At 43.6% G+C, this 20,607-nt stretch overlaps 2 protein-coding genes across 3 annotated transcripts in view; both read left to right on the forward strand.

Moving 5' to 3' along the window:
* The window catches only part of ppm1ba (protein phosphatase, Mg2+/Mn2+ dependent, 1Ba), a 47,883-nt gene extending 40,096 nt beyond the window's left edge, over positions 1-7,787 (forward strand). Inside the window, exons 6-7 of one of the 2 annotated variants that reach the window (XM_041859025.2) lie at positions 4,770-4,786; positions 5,211-7,787. In XM_041859025.2, the coding sequence (XP_041714959.2) occupies positions 4,770-4,786; position 5,211 (18 nt within the window). In that variant the 3' untranslated portion in view covers positions 5,212-7,787. The remainder of the gene's footprint in view (positions 1-4,769; positions 4,787-5,210) is intronic. The other variant, XM_041859024.2, reaches the window with a different exon arrangement.
* An 825-nt stretch (positions 7,788-8,612) lies between these two features.
* Positions 8,613-19,312, forward strand: slc3a1 (solute carrier family 3 member 1). Its single transcript, XM_041859026.2, has 10 exons — positions 8,613-9,118; positions 11,173-11,352; positions 11,461-11,603; positions 11,735-11,860; positions 15,624-15,743; positions 16,469-16,593; positions 16,830-17,031; positions 17,189-17,371; positions 17,656-17,778; positions 18,725-19,312. The coding sequence occupies exons 1-10, from the start codon at positions 8,638-8,640 to the stop codon at positions 19,151-19,153; spliced, it is 2,112 nt and encodes a 703-aa protein (XP_041714960.1). The 5' UTR covers positions 8,613-8,637; the 3' UTR covers positions 19,154-19,312.
* Positions 19,313-20,607: the final 1,295 nt, after the last annotated feature.

Consider the following 20,607-nt stretch of genomic DNA (forward strand, 5'->3'; position numbering starts at 1 on the left):
TTCTATAACTTATATTCCACTAATATATGTCTATATACATATTTGAACCTCTTTCATACCCCTGTCTTTCCTACAGTCCGTTTTCCCCTCTCATCAGACTGGCTTAGCCCTACACTGGGCCTGGCCTCGCTGGATACTCCACTATTTACTCATTTTGTCACTGAGTTTTGTTTTGTCTAGCAGTCCCTTTTTCATTTTTATTTCATAGAGCTACACACAAAATACTTATCCATTCTGGAGAACGGGGACGGCACAGCCACAGAACTAGAATGATCAAAATTAAATTTGGAAAACACGTTTGTTATAGAATAATATTTGTAATAGTGTTGCACCATTTCTCTAGCACAATATAGGCTAACCTTATACAATGTAACCGTTAAACTTCCTTTGAACGCCCAGCAATGTTATTTGTCATTTATTTGCTTCAACCACCAGCTTTTATTAGAGACTGGTGTTTATTTTCTAAAATGTGGAACAATGTTTTCTTATAACATGATAAAGGCATTAGAAAGTTGTTGCCTGGTTGTTGTGGCCAAATAATAACATATTCTGTAGATTAGAACCAGCAGGGCAGAAACGGGACAATCAACGAAAGCAAGCAAGACACATCGGGGACAGGTTTTTTTCTTCTGCTTATATCTTTATATAGTCTAAGATGAAGTTGTCCCTACACAGACTGAGAATCAATCAATCAAATGTATTTTATAAAGCCCTTTTTACATCAGCAGTTGTGCTTGAAAGATACATTTTTACATTTGAGTCATTTTAGCAGACGCTCTTATCCAGAGCGACTTACAGTTAGTGAGTGCATACATTTTCATACTGGGCCAACGTGGGAATCGAACCCACAACCCTGGCGTTGCAAGCGCCATGCTCTACCAACTGAGCTACACATGGCCTTAGATACCCAGCCTAAATACCCAAAGAGCAAGCAATGCAGAGGCAGAAGCACAGTGGCTAGGAAAAACAATCCTCCAGTGATGATTTAGGGGCAACGTTATTCTACATCCATAAACTCCTAAGAACCATATATTTCTATGGGAATCTGTTACCACCCCATGTCCAAACCCAAACCTCTTCATATAAGCATTTCCCCCATGCATGCAATGCTGTGATACTAACACACAGTAGCAGTCCTGTCTATGGATGACACCCATTCCCATCAATTAACACCTAACATCTATAACCCATTATCCTATGCACGACTAGTAGATTCTGTCCAGCTGCCAAAATGCTACTGGCTGTGTTGTGTGCAGATGTTTAACTCATGATGATGATGTCATGTCCTCTGATGGTTTGGTTGATATAGAGCAGCTGCATGGTGGTGGGGACGGTGCATGACACGTTGCAGCCTTGCTGTATAACAGTCTGACCATATCATGTATTCTGGCACACTGAGACCCCTAGGACCTTGTATGGGCTAAGGCTATGATGGGGATGTCTGTGTGATGACATGAACTGGATACAGAACTATTGATTCGCGTGTGTGTTGGAGTTTGACAACTAATCCAGGGTTTGGGTTCTGAAACGGGACCCTCCAGATCGTGTGTGTGTGTTTCTGTGTGTATCCTGTTGGATAGTGTGCTGTATTAGGTGCATGGGTTTGGCCCTTTGACTCTCCTTTGATATGTTGTGATGTCTTGGTTTGTCTTGTGTAAAGAGAGCTTGTGGTCTTTGCGCACCCTTAGCAAAGAATGGGTGTTTGTGTGTCTGTTTAAATCTTACACACACACAACTGCTCTCCCTCTCCTCCTTGTTGCCCCTGCTTCTTTCTCTGATACTGACATCATAGAAAACAACATAAGACTTCTCTGTGTAACGTAGTATGACGTCTACACAGGCACTGTTTACATGGATGCACACACATTCAAAAACACAGGTGTGCGCATGTCCTCGGATAATCTCATACATTACACACTCTAGATCAGGGGTGTCAAATGTCCGGCCCGCGGGCCGGATCAGGCCCGCAAACGGGTTTAATCCGGCCCGAGAGATGATTTTGTAAAGTACAAAAATGCGCTGCAATTTTTCAATAAAATAAACTGCTGTTCCAATTGCGTCCACTGGATGGCGCAATAGCAATTGTGTTAAGCAAGCAAACTGTTTATACCGGGGCAGAGCAAGTAGGTCAAGCACGTGCAGCCAGTCCGGATGAGCTACTTTGTTTTGGCTGCAATATTTATTACGGCTTCTACTTTTAACATTATGTGCTTTGGCACCCTCATTGCCCCAATATGTCTGTCAAAAAAGAGAAAAGTGGACGCAGAGTGCAGAGTGTTCCAAGAAAAATGGTCATCCTCCTATTTATTCACGGAATTGAATGGGAAAGCTGTATGTTTGGTGTGTTCACAGCATGTTGCAGTGCTGAAAGAATATAACCTTCGTCGCCACTATGTGAGTCTTCATGCCGACAAATATGACAACTTTCAAGGACAGCGGAGAAGAGAGAAGGTGAATGAACTGTTGGCGGGTCTGAAGAAACAGCAGTCTGTGTTTACTCACAGCCGAGACATCAGTTTACGCTGCAGTGAAAGCTAGCTACCTCATTGCTAATGAAATCGCAGTGGCTTCAAAACCATTTAGTGAGGGTGAATTTGTAAAAACATGCATGATGAAGGCAGCGGAGATTGTGTGCCCTGAAAAGCGTCAGGCTTTTGTAAATATCAGCCTGACAAGAAACACAGTTGCAGACAGGATTTCCGATCTTTCAGTGGATTTGGACAGCCAGTTGAAGCAAAAAGTAGTCATTTATTGCATTTTCGGTTGCAATTGATGAAAGCACGGACATTACAGATGTTGCACAACTGGCCATTTTCATCCGCGGAGTTGATGACACATTGACCGTCACCGAGGACTTCGTGGAGTTGGTGCCGATGACAGATACAACGACCGCAGCTGATATTTTTACCGCACTCATCGGCGCGCTGTACAGGGTCGGAGTGGACTGGTCCCGCGCTGTCAGCCTGGCTACAGATGGTGCGCCCTCAATGATCGGGAAAAAAGCAGGCGTTGTGACAAAGTTCAGAGAGAAAGTGCAATCTGCAAATGGAGGACGTGATTTTTTGACTTTTCACTGTATTTTGCACCAGGAGGCTTTGTGTTGCAAGTCATTAAAGATGGATAACGTCATGAAGGTGGTCATCCAAACTGTTAATTTCATCCGATCCAGAAGCCTGAATCACCGTCAGTTTGATAGCCTTCTCAGAGAGAAAGACCACATCTATGGCCTGCCATACCACACTGAGGTAAGATGGTTAAGCCGAGGTGCTGTGCTGAGGCGTTTCTTTGATTTACGAGAAGAAATTGAACAGTTCATGGAAGAAAAGGGCAAACCAGTGTTAGAATTTCATTCCGCAGAATGGATGCAGGACCTTGTATTTATGGTGGATGTTACAGAGCACCTGAATAACTTGAACAAACAGCTGCAAGGGCGCAACAAAGTTGTCACGCAGTATTATGACAGCATACGTTCTTTCAAGTTGAAGCTGTCGTTGTGGGAGACGCAACTCGCCGGTGGTGATGCAGCTCACTTCCCCTGTCTGAAAAATGTGTGCGCGACCCAACATGTGGCAGACATGAAGCGGTTCAAGGATAAAATAACGGGACTGTTACGGGAGTTTGAGCAACGCTTTCAGATTTTTGGTGAACTGGAGAAAGACTTCAAAGTTTTTTGCTCGCCATTCACTGTGAATCCCTCTGATCTGCCCATCAGCATCCAACTTGAAATAATAGACTTGCAGTGTGACTCGGATTTGAAGGGCAAATTTGCCGCAGCTGGCTTGGACACATTTTATCAGAATCTCTTGCCAGGTTACCCCAACTTGACAGCCCTCGCTGCAAAACTGTTGTGCATGTTTGGAACCACATATATTTGTGAGCAAGTTTTCTCTGTAATGAGCATAAATAAAACAAAGCTGCGCTCAAGGCTCACGCACAAGCACTTGAATCACATCCTGAAATTGGCTGCCACTCAGGATGTGACGCCTGATATTGATGCGCTGGTGAAAGCTAAAAGATGCCAGGTATCAGGAGTCAAATAAACTATGCAACCCCACTTAAAGTGCTGCATGAGACACCCTGATATAGTTCTGTGATCTGTGATATACTTCTGTGAATCACTGAGGCATTGTGTGTTTGTGTGTTCTTTGTCCTCAGAACTTTCAAATAACTTGAGGTGTTTTATGATTAATAGTGATGTTGTGCTTTTGGACACACTGTCCTCAGGCTCCAGCTTTATGTTTTTATGTTGATGTGCTATTGTTTTTAATTGATTTTATTTTATTTGTATATTTAACCTATTCTTGACTCTGTGGTTCTTGCACTTGTTTGGAGAACAGGATTTCATTATTTTTATCTACATTTCTGCCTGAGAAATGACACCTTGATATAGTTCTGTTATCTGTGAAACAGTTCTGTTAATCACTGAGGCATTGTGTGTTTGTGTGTTCTTTTTCTTTAGAATTTTCAAATAAACTTGACGTGTTTTATGATTAATAGTGATGTTGTGGTTGTACTATTTTGGACACACTGTCCTCAGGCTCCAGCTTTATGTTGTATGTTGATCGTATAAAAAAAAGAAAACAATCTGAAGTTGTTGTTTTTAAGTTATATATACCATGATTTTTCCGGTCCGGCCCACTTGGGAATAGATTTTCCTCCATGTGGCCCCTGAGCTAAAATGAGTTTGACACCCCTGCTCTAGATAGACACTGAGGGTTTGCTGGTGCAGACTTGTAGATCTAACTGTGTGTTCACTCTGATTAATGCAGCCCTCCTGTATCATTTGGTAAGTTCACACATACAAATACATTCCTACAGTGCTCATGCCCCCCTTACCCTTAGAACTCTTTGCTCAGTAGTGTTGCCTTCAGGTAAAGTGTTCAAATTGGCACATTCTTGATCTGACTTGTTTTATAGGCTGCCTCCTTTGGGGATGTACCAGAGGTGATTGTCGCACTTCAGGAGAGGTGCTTATCTCTGAGATCTGGGGAGCGATCCCTGCTTGTCTCCTTGGAGTGGAGTTGGTTTTGTTGTGTAGGGGGGCCATTTTGGATTGGTGTGATGTAAACAAGCCAGGACTGTCTGAGTCTGTCATTAGGTATTATGGATTTACTAGTCATGCCGTTTCTCACAAAGTATTTTCTGTTCTCTCACTTTGCCTCTCCTCTACTCCATCTCTCTCTCTCTCTCTCTCTCTCTCCGTCCCACAGACTGGAGCAGACCTTGAGGACCCCTGGTAACTGCCCAGCAGAACTGCCTGTTCCTACACCAGGACTCCTTTATACACAAGACATCTTTACTCACTTTTTTCCTTTTTATTTTTCCTACGATACCAAGAGATCGATTGGACCATAAATGCAGATTTTTTAAAAAAACTGTTAAAACACACAACACAAAGGATTGCAAACCATTTTTGATTAAAAAAGGGGGTTCAAAATTCAAAAGGCACTCTCGCATCTGAGCTATCTTTGCTGCAGGTGCATGCTAACAATTGAATAACATGAGAAAAAATAAGAAACCCGCACACGTCAGAGCTTTGACGAAGGCCATAAAGGCCGATACGTAAAGCTTAATAAAGAGCAGCGATACTAGCAAGAGCAGTGTGGGGGTTTCTTTTTTTTTCTCATGTTAGAACAGGGGGGAAAGAAGGACTGCGAAGGTAGTATAAAACATGTACACAAAATATAAATACTAGAGAAATTAAGACTTCTGTTGTTTTTTCCTTTTTATTGCTTTTTTGTGGTTGTTTTTCTTTTTGTGCTGATGAAGAGACACTAGGGCCGTAGTTGGGACATTTTGTGGCCCATCCCTGTACACTCTGTGGTGCCTTTTTCCCTATCGCTGAGGATGAAGGAGCTAGCAGCCAGACGTTAACTGACCAGGCCCTAAGGCCCTGCTTCCAGACACAAGGGGCCCAACAGAGGACCACCACTGGGTCAGGGACTCACTGGCATGTGTCTTCCTGGCTGGACATTGCTACTGGGACTTCAGATAGACAAACCAAATGTGTGGACAGGACAGGAGTGACTGGCTGCATTGTACGGCATTACTTGTGTGGAAGGGTTTGGAGACTGACCACTTTTTGCACCTTTTTCCCTCACCTTTTCTCTCCAACCAACAAAAAAACTATGGGTAACCAGCTAATGTTTGCATTGACAGACACTGCCTCAACTTGCAAGCATTTCACTTCCATAAGCTTTCTAGCCTGCTGTTGATCAAGAAAAATTTTAAATATATATAAAATCCATATATTTTTGATTTACGTAACAAAAAAACAGAAAATGGTGTCAGATGTGGCTTACAGTGTGTGTGTAAAGATGAGGAAGTTGCTGGTCTGTTGACTTTAGGAGTGAAACAGAGCTCTTGTTTGACACATGAGATGTCTGTTATGATGTGATATCTACACGTGTGTGTACAAACCAGCCACCCAAGGACTCTGGGTTTTTGGGCTAAAGGGATTCTAACTGCCCACCAAAGCCTCACTACTCATTTCTCCTTGCACTTCTCTCTCTTTCATATTAGTTTATCCTATTTTCTGTCTTTCTTTCCTCACCCTCTCCTTAAAATGCAGAAACGGACTCTTGTTACAACTTGCCTTTTATTTAATTTTACTCCGACAATATTGTAAAGTGTCATTTTTTTCATTAAGCAAATTGACATTTCTAGGCAATGATGACGAGTTCACCTTTAATTTCTTTTTCAAATGCAGTGTTAATAGTGTAATATGGTTGTTCCATTGCATTCTCTAAATTTCAATAGAAATTGGTTGTATGAAAAAACTAAACAGATTAAATGTGTTAAAAGGAGAAGTCAAGCACGATTTAGTGTGCCAGAGAGGGGTGAGGTCGATCTGGGCCCAGGTTTCTGGCTTGGCTATGATCTGGTACACAAGCCTTGGGTGCCGTATGACTAAGGTACTTGAATGTTGGGTGGTTCTATTTTTGCAATAACATAGATTTTCATGAGATATTTTTTTTTGGGGGGGGGGTTTAATTATTTTTTAGCTGTGCTTGTATTGTGTTGGAGGAATGCGTGGGGTGGGATGGTGGTCAGACGGGCGGGGCGGGGGTGATGGTTCCAGTTAATGGGTATGTTTAAGCTATAGCAGACACTGGGTTAAGAAGGTGTGGGGCTGCTTTGAATGTAATTCACCTTCAAACTAGACTACACTGCACAGGCTGAGCGGAGGCCATAGACGCTTTCCTCCCCCTGGTCATTTGATGACCGAACTTACCCTGGCATTCAGTTTTCATTGTGTTTCATTGGAATATATAGGCTATAGAGTTATATTAATAAGATCTTTATTCTCCCTCAACTTCCTCCCTAACTGTAGCAATTTGCTGGGCCCCGCCCCCTATTACTAACTGTAATGATTGAAAAATGAGAATGTTTGTGATGTTTTGGGGGCTGGAAATGAACTTGGTGATTTAGTGCCCATGTCATTCATCCTGATTTTCCTTTTAACTTTTTTTTGTGTATCTACAAGTATTGATATAAAGAATGGTGATGATTTCCACATTTTATTTATTCCTGATTTTAGCCTTTTAAATGAGAGGTGCTGTATTTGAAAATGGTATGAGGTTATGATATGTGTAGACGTGGCAGGGTGTACCCCGCCCACTCTGCAGGGTCACCTTAGTGATGAGGGTAGCGAGGGGTTCAGGGGTCGATCGTGGGTTTTCACCATACCTCCTTGTACTGATAGTTCCCAGTATAACATTGTGATGTTTCAGACCATACCGTGAGCATAATCTTCAATAAAGGATGGGTACATTTAGATTAAATTATTATGCTCTCTGTGTTAACTTTCAGTCCTGCATGGGTGTACACACACACATTTACATTTACGTCATTTAGCAGACGCTCTTATCCAGAGCGACTTACAGTTAGTGCATACATTATTCTTTTTTATTTTCATACTGGCCCCCCGTGGGATTCAAACCCACAACCCTGGCGTTGCAAACGCCATGCTCTACCAACTGAGCTACCTCCCTGCCGGCCATTCCCTCCCCTACCCTGGACGACGCTGGGCCAATTGTGCGCCGCCCCATTGGTCTCCCGGTTGCGGCCGGCTACAGCAGAGCCTGGATACGAACCAGGATCTCTAGTGGCACAGCTAGCACTGCGATGCAGTGTCTTAGACCACTGCGCCACTCGGGAGACCACACACACACAATGTAGAGTTGGGATATTGGGTTGTCCTGTTCTCAAACTGATAATAATAATAATAATAATATGCCATTTAGCAGACACTTTTATCCAAAGCGACTTACAGTCATGCGTGCATACATTTTTTTTGTGATAAGATAGTGACTTTATATGAATGACAAATCTGTTTTGTTTTATCATAGTGTTTGTGGTACATCTTGTGCCAGAAGAAATTGCACATAAATCATCATCTAAAAATGTATAATTCACAATTATAATCTTCTGATTCTAGGGAAATGTGGCTGCATTCAGTCTTCAAATGTTAACTCAATGTATTCAAGGCCATTGCATTCAAACCAACAAATAGAGCAAGAGGATAATCTCTGACCACACGTTTACAACGCTCCAATTTCCCACATTCCGAAGAGTGGGGGTTGTACTATGGACCCTGTGACTAATACTACCTTTTATAGAGTGCTGTTTGAACAAATGATTACAACGAGTCAGTTTCTCTCAACAAATGATTTAGAAGTAGACAGGCACAAGTTCCTAGACATGAGCTCAGGTACAGCCAACGGCAGCAGTATGGAACTGGGGGAGTGCATCCGAAACACGGGCTTCCATGAGGATGACAAGACGGAGGATGCTGTTGGTGGCGATGAAGAGAACAGGACTTCGACGGTCAGGATGTCCCCGGGCGGAGAGGAGGATACCTATACCCAAATCAAACCTTACGCGGGAATGCCCAAAGAGGTCCTGCTTTTATATTCAGGCCAAGCTCGCTACCGGCTGCCCCGGGAGATCCTGTTCTGGCTGACCGTTGCGAGCACCTTGGCGCTGGTCGCACTGACCATCACGGTGGTCGTTCTGTCGCCCCGTTGCCTCAGCTGGTGGCAGTCCTCTCCTGTGTACCAGATATACCCGCGCTCCTTCAAGGACTCAGACAGCGATGGCATCGGAGACCTCAAAGGTAGTATATTCAAATTCTTTAGAGTAGCCTATTTTCTCATAACCTACTTGGTGTTCGTATTAATTCATTGTCATAATTCATAAAACGTTGGTGTAGCACGGTGAGCACTATCCAACTCCAATGAATTATGGCGCATGTTAGTAGAACTATGGCTATACCATTATGTTTGATGAGTCTATTTAAGAGCATGATGAGCGCTTACCTGGAGTCATTACCGCCGGGTATTGAAGTCAGAGGATTGTTGTTCGTGCTTTAAATTGCACTTGTTTTACGCATCACTCGTTTTATGGTCATAAACATCAGTCTCCAAACATCCCCACATATTTCCCAGAATCAAGGAGACATAACATCCTGAGCAACAAACCCGTTACAGACTTAATACTCTTACTGTACCCTTCCTCTAGTAGAACTACCACAGCTTCAGCTAAGAGGTCTGGACCTTTATGGTACAGTAGATATTGGCTTGCCCTTTAGCCGGAGAGTTAATGGTTCAAGCCCAACCTTGACTATTGCACAATAACTTGATAATAGATAACGATATAGATAATAAGATGGTTGACAATCAGATAAATATACACTACCGTTCAAAAGTCTGGGGTCACTTACAAATGTCCTTGTTTTCGAAAGAAAAGCCATTTTTTTGTCCATTAAAATAACATCAAATTGATCAGAAATACAGTGTAGACATTGTTAATGTTGTAAATGGCTATTGTAGCTAGAAACAGCTTTAATGGAATATCTACATAGGCGTACAGAGGCCCATTATCAGCAACCATCAGTCCTGTGTTCCAATCGCACATTGTGTTTGTTAATCCAAGTTTATCATTTTAAAAGGCTAATTGATCATTAGAAAACCCTTTTGCAATGATGTTAGCACAGCTGAAAACTGCTGTGCTGATTAAAGAAGCAATAAAACGGGCCTTGAGACTAGTTGAGTATCTGGAGCATCAGCAATTGTGGGTTCGATTACAGGGTCAAAATGGCCAGAAACAAATAACCTTCTTCTGAAATTCGTCAATTTATTCTTGTTCCATGCAAGAAATTGCCAAGAAACTGAAGATCTCGTACAATGCTGTATACTACTCCCTTCACAGAACAGCGCAAACCGACTCTAACCAGAATAGAAAGAGGAGTGGGAGGCCCCGGTGCACAACTGAGCAAGAGGACAAATACATTAGTGTCTAGTTTGAGAAACAGGCACCTCACAGGTCCTCAACTGGCAGCTTCATTAAATAGCACCCACAAAACACCAGTCTCAACGTCAACAGTGAAGAGGCGACTTCTAATCTTTTATTTTTATTGGCCAGTCTGAGATATGTATTTTTCTTTGCAACTCTGCCTAGAAGGTCAGCATCCCGGAGTTGCCTCTTCACTGTTGACGTTGAGACTGGTGTTTTGCGGGTACTATTTCATGTTCTGTGAAGGTAGTACACAGCGTTGTACGAGATCTTCAGTTTCTTGGCAATTTCTCGCATGGAATAGCCTTCATTTCTCAGAACAAGAATAGACTGACGAGTTTCAGAAGAAAGTTATTTGTTTCTGGCCATTTTGAGCCTGTAATCGAACCCACAATTGCTGACGCTCCAGATACTTAATCAGCACGACAGTTTTCAGCTGTGCTAACATCATTGCAAAAGGGTTTTCTAATGATCAATTAGCCTTTTAAAATGATAAACTTGGATTAGCAAACACAACGTGCCATTGGAACACAGGACTGATGGTTGCTGATAATGGGCATCTGTACGCCTATGTAGATATTCCATTAAAGCTTTTTCCAGCTACAATAGCCATTTACAACGTCTACACTGTATTTCTGATCAATTTGATGTTATTTTAATGGACAAAAAAATGGCTTTTCTTTCAAAAACAAGGAAATGTCTAAGTGACCCCAAACATTTGAACGGTAGTGTATATATTTATTTCATACACTAACATTATTTAGAATCATCCTCCGTAGTGTCAAAAATCAGAAAGCAATGGTCAGAGTTCTAAGGTTCATGCACGGTCACTTAGTTTTGCCACTGTGGTTTAACGTTGCTGCACCGTATGTTCAGGCATCGTGGATAAATTGGATCACTTTCAGTACCTGAACATCAAGGCCATCTGGATCAGTCCGTTCTACAAGTCCCCCATGAAGGACTTTGGCTATGATGTGGAAGACTTTAGAGACATCGATCCACTCTTTGGCTCCATGCAAGACTTTGATGACCTCCTCGCTGCCATGCATGACAAAGGTGAGCAATTTTCACAATATATGTATATTTTAACAACCATAGTAGTACAATTCCTCACTGCTTTTCCACCACTCTCCTAAGTGTCACCTTTGACCTTTCTGCCCTCAGGGTTGAAGTTGATCATGGATTTTATCCCTAACCATACCAGTGACACGCACAAGTGGTTCAACCTCAGCAGTAGTGGACATCCGCAGTACAAAGACTACTACATCTGGACCAACTGCAATACTACCCACGCCCCCAACAACTGGGTGAGGATCATTTTCACTCTGTCATTGGTTGTTATCATAATTTAAGTTATATTTTGTAGAGGGATGACCAGTCCAGAGAATTAACCAAATAACTGTACTCCCCTGTGTGTGTGTGTGGGTCTTCTCCCCAGGTGAGTGTGTTTGGGAACTCCTCCTGGACATATGTTGAGGAGAGGCAGCAGTGTTACTACCACCAGTTCCTCAAGGAGCAGCCCGACCTCAACTTCCGCAACCCACATGTCCGAAGAGAGATGACTGTAAGATATTGCTCATGCACATACACACAATTTGTGGCCGATTAAAGACATGCTCCGGAACTTTGGCGACTAGTAAGTATTTTTGAAACCTCCCGCTTTGGGCTGGATGTGTCAATGTGTAGTTCATACATGCATAATCAATGAGCAGAATTACCGTGTTACCTCAATTAGCCACGAAATCCCTAGTTTGTAAGTGACTCGTTTTCTGGAAGCTGTGCTACGCTATTTTCCCCACATTTTCCCCCATGTGGGCCAGCCCTAGAACCCGAGCAATTTGAATTCTGGACAATGAGCTTCAACCCTTCACCATTTCAGTGACAGCTAGCAAGATGCACACACAGCAGAGTGAGAGCAATGACGTGGTGCACTGATCTGCACATACAGTATGTGACGTAGTACGCCATTTCCGGGGACCACTTTCTGCTTGTGAGCCACTTTCAGAACGACTGGCTCAAAAGGATAGAAAAGTATCGGAGATTTTCTTTAATCAAATAATTATACATTTGTCATGCTATATACAGTTTAAGTCGAAGTTTACATACACCTTAGCCAAATACATACAAAATGTTCTGTCTTAGGTCAGTCAGGATCGCCACTTTATTTTAAGAATGTGAAATGTCAGAATAATATTAGAGAGATTTATTTCAGCTTTTATTTCTTTCATCACATTCCCAGTGGGTCAGAAGTTTACATACACTCAATTAGTATTTGGTAGCATTGCCTTTAAATTGTTTATCTTGGGTCAAATGTTTCGGGTAGCCTCCCACAAGCTTCCCACAGTAAGTTGGGTGAATTTTGGCCCATTCCTCCTGACAGAGCTGGTGTAACTGAGTCAGGTTTGTAGGCCTCCTTGCTCGCCCACACTTTTTCAGTTCTGCCCACACATTTTCTATAGGATTGAGGTCAGGGCTTTGTAATGGGCACTCCAATACGTTGACTTTGTTGTCCTTAACTAAACTTTGGAAGTATGTTTGGGTTCATTGTCCATTTGGAAGACCCATTTGCGACCAAGCTTTAACTTCCTGACTGATGTCTTGAGATGTTGCTTCAATATATCCACATAATTTTCCTTCCTCATGATGCCATCTATTTTGTGAAGTGCACCAGTCCCTCCTGCAGCAAAGCACCCCCACAGCATGATGCTGCCACCCCCGTGCTTCACGGTTGGGATGGTGTTCTTCGGCTTGCAAGCTACTCCCCTTTTCCTCCAAACATATCAATGGTCATTATGGCCAAACAGTTCTATTTTTGTTTCATCAGACCAGAGGATATTTCTCCAAAAAGTACGATCTTTGTCCCCATGTGCAGTTGCAAACCGTAGTCTGGCTTTTTTATGGCGGTTTTGGAGCAGTGGCTTCTTCCTTGCTGAGCGGCCTTTCAAGTTATGTCGATATAGGACTCGTTTTACTGTGGATATAGATACTTTTGTACCTGTTTCCTCCAGCATCTTCACAAGGTCCTTTGCTGTTGTTCTGGGATTGATTTGCACTTTTCGCACCAAAGTACGTTCATCTCTAGGAGACAGAACGTGTCTCCTTCCTGAGCGGTATGACGGCTGCGTGGTCCCATGGTGTTTATACTTGCGTACTATTGTTTGTACAGATGAATGTGATACCTTCAGGCGTTTGGAAATTGCTCCCAAGGATGAACCAGACTTGTGGAGGTCTACAGTTGTTTTTCTGAGGTCTTGGCTGATTTCTTTTGATTTTCCCATGATGTCAAGCAAAGAGGCACAGTTTGAAGGTAAGCCTTGAAATACATCCACAGGTACACCTCCAATTGACTCAAATTATGTCATTTAGCCTATCCGAAGCTTCTAAAGCCATGACATAATTTTCTGGAATTTTCCAAGCTGTTTAAAGGGACAGTCAACTTAGTGTATGTAAACTTCTGACCCACTGGAATTGTGATACAATGAATTATAAATGAAATAATCTGTCTGTAAACAATTGTTGGAAAAATTACTTGTGTCATGCACAAAGTAGATGTCCTAACCGACTTGCCAAACTATAGTTTGTTAACAAGAAACTTGTGAAGTGGTTGAAAAACGAGTTTTAATGACTCCAACCTAAGTGTATGTAAACTTCCGACTTCAACTGTACATCATTTATTTCCCAGCAATAAGACCCAGTTTCCCAGGAATGGTAAAGAGTGAGAGGGGAGGGCTGAGTGATGAATGAGAGTGAGAGTAGCCCTGCTCTAGGTGATGATTGATGTGCACTGTACTGTGTGAATGAGGGAGAGAGAGAGGAGTTGTTTCCGCCCCATTCAGCTCCTCCAGTCTGTTCTCACGTGAGTCCACCTAGGTGGGGGTTAAGAGAGAGTCTGGTTCCCCACTCATGTCACAGAGAAGCCTTTATACTCAGTTAGCTGGCATAGTACGGCTTACCTGGGCTCTCTGCCCACAGAGAGAGAGTATATAGAACACCTCTCAAACTCTTCAAAAATAATCCAGGCCTTCTCCTATGGTCACCTATGCAAGTAAACAACAGTGGGGTCTCGGCAGCCTTCACCAATGTGTTGCTACAGTTGCCGTGGTTATTGATTGATGTTTTCTCCTCTGATTTAGTGGCCAGGTTACTCATTATCTCTGAGTAGTTACTATGGTTTTTACAACTGGACACAGTCAGAGAGCCCAAAGTGCAGGAGAGGGACAGGGACCATGTGTAACCAGTGGATGTGTGTCTGTGTGTTTTATCTATTGATGAGTGACTAGGTGTGTAAAATGACATCTGTGGTCCTTTATGAGAACAAGCAGACATTATACTGGACATGACTTGAGTTACAATCAATACATTCATGTTGAAATAACTATCATATGTACACCGAACAAAAAGATAAACGCAACATGCAACAATTTTTGCAACAGATTTGACTGAGTTACAGTTCCTATAAGGAAATGAGTCAATTGAAATAAACGCCATACACGCTGTCTGCCATCTGCATGGTACAGTTGAAACCGGAATTAATACGTGAAGAGCACACTTCTCCAGTGTGCCGGTGAGCATTTGCCCACTGAAGTCGGTTACGACGCCGAACTGCAGTCAAGTCAAGACCCTGGTGAGGACGACGAGCATGCAGATGAGCTTCCCTGAGACCGTTTCTGACAGTTTGTGCAGAAATTCTTTGGTTGTGCAAACCCACAGTTTCATCAGCTGTCTGGGTGGCTGGTCTCAGATGATCACGCAGGTGAAGAAGCCAGATGTTGAGGTCCTGGGCTGGCGTGGTTACACGTGGTCTGCGGTTGTGAGGCCGGTTGGACGTACTGCCAAATTCTCTAAAACGATGTTGGAGGCGGCTTATGGTAGAGAAATTAACATTAAATTATTTGGCAACAGCTCTGGTGGACATTCCTGCAGTCAGCATGCCAATTGCACGCACCCTCAAAACTTGAGACATCTATAGCATTGTGTTGTGTGACAAAACTGCACATTTTAGAGTGGCCTTTTATTGTCCCCAGCACAAGGTGCACCTGTGTAATGATAATTCTGTTTAATCAGCTTCTTGATATGCCACACCTGTCAGGTGGATGGATTATTTTGGCAAAGGAGAAATCTTTTTGTGCATATTAAACATTTCTGGGATGTTTTACATGAAACATGGGACCAACACTTTACATGTTGCGTTTATATTTTTGTTCAGTATATAATTTATATAGAGAGCCCTACTCTCTTCACCCTGCAGATTTTCTATGTGACCATTTCTATGTGATTTTAAAAGCCATAGGCCCTGTGTAACTGCTTCCTTTCAACTCTCTCTTCAGGAGATTGTTCGTTTCTGGCTGGAGAAGGGAGTGGACGGGTTCCGTATGGACGCTGTGAAGCACATTCTAGAGGCCAAGCACCTGAGGGATGAGCCCCAGGTGGACCCACAACAAGATCCTGTGAGCCTCTCCTCATTTCAGCCCATACACCTCTCTGATCCTGGGGAAGACTGTACCAGATTTCCCCCTGATTACTTTTGTGAATTAGATACTGAGAAAATGCCTAAGGAAGGCACTCAAAGGCCTGACAAAATGAGTGTTTTAATGTAAAGTAACACCTAACAACAACATTACTTTATCACAGATTAATAGCATGGGCATACTCTAATGGGCTGCCAGATTGTTCAGCATAGGGGAATTAACTTTCCCCTTGAGAGAACGAGAGGCCGGTCTACATTCTCACAGGGAAGGGATTACTAGGAGCATATTTCTCTGGATTTGTGAGTCACCGTTGGTTTTCCTCTTTCCTCCACTCTCTCCCCTCTCTGGCCCTGTTTTTCCTCTTTCCTCCACTCTCTCCCCCCCTCTGGCCCTGGTTTTCCTCTCCCCCCTGGCCCTGGTTTCCTCCCCTCTCTCCCCCCTCTGGCCCTGATTTTCCTCTTTCCTCCCCTCTGGCCCTGGTTTTCCTCTTTCCTCCCTCTCCCCCCCCTGGCCCTGGTTTTCCTCTTTCCTCCCCTCTCTCCCCCCTGGCCCTGGTTTTTCCTCTTTCCTCCCCCCTGGCCCTGGTTTTCCTCTTTCCTCCACTCTCTCCCCCCCTCTGGCCCTGGTTTTCCTCTTTCCTCCCCTCACACCCCCCCTCTGGTCCTGGTTTTTTCCTCTTTCCTCTGCTCTCTCCCCCCTTTCAGGATACGATTGACACAGAGTTTGAGCTCCACCATGACTACACCACCACCCAGTTAGGGCTGCATGATATCCTGCAGGACTGGAGGGGAGAAATGGATGTCTACAGTAGAGAGCCAGGCCGATACAGGTATCCCACTGTCCTTTTCCCCCCTCAATGATTTGTCAGTAACACTTTACATGAAGTTGCTTTATACATGTGTAATAACACTTATTACTCCAGTAACAACATTGTTATAAACATGTTGTACATCATACTACCCAGGTATAATGGAAACTTAATATAAAGTGCTACCAATTGTCATATTCTGACTCACCTTCAAGTAAGTGGTATATTTCAATTTGTGTTGTCCTAACTTCCAACAGGTTCATGGTAGCTGAGTCCTATGACTATGAGGAGACTGAGAAGACCATGATGTACTATGGGACACCCTACGTCAAAGAGAGCGACTTCCCTTTCAACTTCTATCTGATGGACCTGCCAACTAATCTGACTGGAACTGGGGCTCAAGGCCTGGTCAATCTGTGGATGGCCAACATGCCAGTGGGGAAATGGCCAAACTGGGTGGTAAGTGAGTGGTTAGAAAAACAGAACTTGTCAACATCAGACATGTAAAAATGCAGTGTAACATTATGAGATAGCAGATATAAAGCTGTATTGATAAGAATTTCCCCTGGATGAATAGTGGTCTTGATAGAGCCCTGTTCCATTCTCTTGTCTTTAGGTTGGGAACCACGATAAGCCTCGTATCTCCTCCAGTGTTGGCCAGGACTACATTAAAGTGATCAACATGCTACTGCTCACCCTGCCCGGCACACCCACCACTTACTACGGAGAGGAGATAGGCATGGTGAACATCAATGTGACCATCGACGAGATCCAGGACCCCTTTGGAAAGTTTAACCCTGTAAGTGTACCGAACCTGGGATGCATTCACTGAAGTAAAATGTTTTGAATGTTGATAGAAATTTCATGGCGGACATGATTGCATATTCTACATGACAGACCATTGTAGCTCTTTCTACACAATATATTTATATCTGAACATTCTGTAACGTTGCATTTTATTGAACAAGCCCTTGGTCTACATTAGGCTCAGCTCTCAACTTCTACCTGTTCTGGGCCTGCTTGTACAACAGTCAACATCCAGGACTCTCTAATGCTGACAATTGTTCCTGTTCCCTCCTGTAGAATGCCAGTCGTGACCCTCAGAGGTCCCCCATGCAGTGGAGTGATGGGCCGAATGCTGGCTTCAGTGATGCCAATCATACCTGGCTGCCTATGCACCCACACCACACAACAGTCAATGTGGAGGTAGAGTACACTGCTCTCTTAGTGAGGAGATCTGTGTTACAGTCCTCAGTGAAACAGTAATGAGCGCAGTGTAACATTGAAACAACAGTCTCTCCAGGATTCCGTGTTCGCAATCTTTTTGTGCAAAATCAACAATTCCCTGCATATTATTAACATTTTATATTTTAGTCATTTAGACAGGGTTTCCCAAAGTCGGTCCTGGGGCCTCACCTGGGTGCACGTTTTGGCTTTTGCCCTAGCACTACACAGCCGATTCAAAAAACCAACTCATCATCAAGCTTTGATTATTTGAATCAGCTGTGTAATGCTAGGGCTAAAACAAAAACGTGCACCCGGGGGGGCAGGACCGACTTTGGGAAACCTTCATTTAGTAGACTTATCCAGAGCGACTTACCGGAGCAGTTAGTTAAGTGCCTTACTCAAGGGCACAGACAGATTTTTCACCTAATTGGCTCGGGGCTTCGAACCAGCAACCTTTCGGTTATTGGCCCAAAGCTCTTAATCGCTAGGCTACCTGCCTCCCCTATTATGAAAGGGCTTGCTAATTTGATCAATCACCGCACCATTTCTGCGTTAAACAGGCAAATCGTCGCAATATTATTGCATACAACTGACCCATCACCGCAGTACAAAAAGAGGCCTTGCAATTTCAACCAATCATCGCACATTTACCGCATCATTTGGTTCAATCAAGCCACACGTCAACAAACTTTTTCCCTCGTCAGCACATTTTCGTGACAAATTGGACAAAATCATTGCATATCACCATGCAAAATGTCAGAATTGCTGCAGCAAAATCAAGCAGCTTTGTCCACATACAGTATCACAAAAACTCCCACGAAAACCTGGTGGGACTGAAAAGAACAGTATTATGAGGTTGTGTGTATAGTTGTTCACTGTCATCGGATTGATACTATCAATTCTCTATTCTCCATGCCCTCCCAAGGCTCAGCAGAAAGACAGCGGGTCAGTTCTGTCTCAGTACCGTGCCCTGAGTCTCCTGCGACAGGCCCAGCTGCCTCTCCATCGGGGCTGGATGTGTTACGTCTGGAGCGACGCGGACGTCTTTGCCTTTCTGAGGGAGATAGACGGCCTGGACAAGGCCTTCCTCGTGGTGCTCAACTTTGGAGCGGACTCTGTTATAAACCTCTCAGCCATAACAGAGCTGCCGGAGCAGCTAACACTTCATATGAGCACCAAGCAGGAAAACTATGGGATGCCGGTGATTAAATCTTCAATTTCCACGGCGCGAGGGGAGGGGCTGCTACTTGAGTACTCCACCCACGTGCGGTTCAACCCTGGCCACGCCTCCCAGTGTTTTGTCTCAGAGAAGGCCTGCTACCTGGGAGTCTTGGACATTCTGTATAAGTGCTGAGTACTGCAGCCTCAGAGTGGGAGGAGAAATCACCATGTCCTCGACAATCAAATGTGTTATGATGAGACTGGCTGTGATTGAGTCAGTGTATGTTCAAATAAGTTGACTGTTTGTTCAAAATGGTTGTTATTTGTTGTCATTAAAAACAGCATTAATGTTCCAAACGTCATTCTCTTCTCACCACAAATATGCAGATGAAACAACTTATTTGCAGTTTTCACCCTTCTAATTTCATGACTGTCACTGTAGATCAGGGGTGTCAAACTCACTTTTCCCTGGGGGCTGCATTCGGTCTTCTCTGAGGTCCGGGGGGCTGGACTGAAAATGTTATTTCCTCAACGTCAAAATAAGCAAAACTAGTCCTGTATCCATTGCTTTTGGAATTTTAATTTAGGTGATTATTAGTGAGCTGGACAGAGTCAGGAAACTGTATAAATGTAGGGCCATTATCATTTCTACACAGTTTCGATTTGGTTTTAGTCATTTTAAAGTATACTGAACAAAAATATAAACCCAACATGTAAAGTGTTGGTCCCAAGTTTCATGAGCTGAAATAAAAGATCCCAGACATTTTCCATACGCACAAAAAGCTTTTCTCTAAAATGTTGTGCACAAATTTGTGTAAATCCCTGTTAAGTCAACCTTTCTCCTTTGCCAAGATAATCCATCCACCTGACAGGTGTGGCATATCAAGAAGCTGATTAAACAGAATGATCATTACACAGGTGCACCTTGTGCTGGGGAAAATAAACGGGCACTCTAAATTGTGCAGTTTTGTCACACAACACAATGCCACAAATGTCTCAAGTTTTGAGGGTGCGTGCAATTGGCATGCTGACTGCAGGAATGTCCACCAGAGCTGTTGCCAAATAATTGAATGTTAATTTCTCTACCATAAGCCGCCTCCAATTTGGCAGTACGTTCAAACCGGCCTCAAAACCGCAGACCACGTGTAACCACGCCAGCCCAGGACCTCAACATCTGGTCCTCTGTAGCTCAATTGGTAGAGCATGGCGCTTGTAACGCCAAGGTAGTGGGTTCGATCCCCGGGACCACCCATACGTAAAAATGTATGCGCACATGACTGTAAGTCGCTTTGGATAAAAGCGTCTGCTAAATGGCTTATTATTATTATTATTAATCTGCGGGATTGTCTGAGACCAGCCACCCGGACAGCTGATGAAACTGTGGGTTTGCACAACCAAATAATTTTTGCACAAACTTTCAGAAACCGTCTCAGGGAAGCTCATCTGCATGCTCGTCGTCCTCACCAGGGTCTTGACCTGACTGCAGTTCGGTGACGTAACCGACTTCAGTGGGCAAATGCTCACCTTCGAAGGCCACTGGCACGCTGGAGAAGTGTGCTCTTCACGGATGAATCCCGGTTTCAACTGTACTGGGCAGATGACAGACAGCGTGTATGGCATTGTGTGGGCGAGTGGTTTGCTGATGTC

The sequence above is a fragment of the Coregonus clupeaformis genome, chromosome 31, assembly GCF_020615455.1.
Source record: "Coregonus clupeaformis isolate EN_2021a chromosome 31, ASM2061545v1, whole genome shotgun sequence".
In the NCBI taxonomy this organism is placed as follows: Eukaryota; Metazoa; Chordata; class Actinopteri; order Salmoniformes; family Salmonidae; genus Coregonus; species Coregonus clupeaformis.

Excerpts from the sequence above, each read along its gene's own strand:
- slc3a1 (XM_041859026.2), top strand. The coding sequence starts at position 8,638 with ATGATTACAACGAGTCAGTTTCTCTCAACAAATGATTTAGAAGTAGAC. Across the intron at positions 11,604-11,734 it reads CCCACGCCCCCAACAACTGG|GTGAGTGTGTTTGGGAACTC; the intron begins GTGAGGATCATT and ends TCTTCTCCCCAG. Across the intron at positions 16,594-16,829 it reads AGAGAGCCAGGCCGATACAG|GTTCATGGTAGCTGAGTCCT; the intron begins GTATCCCACTGT and ends AACTTCCAACAG.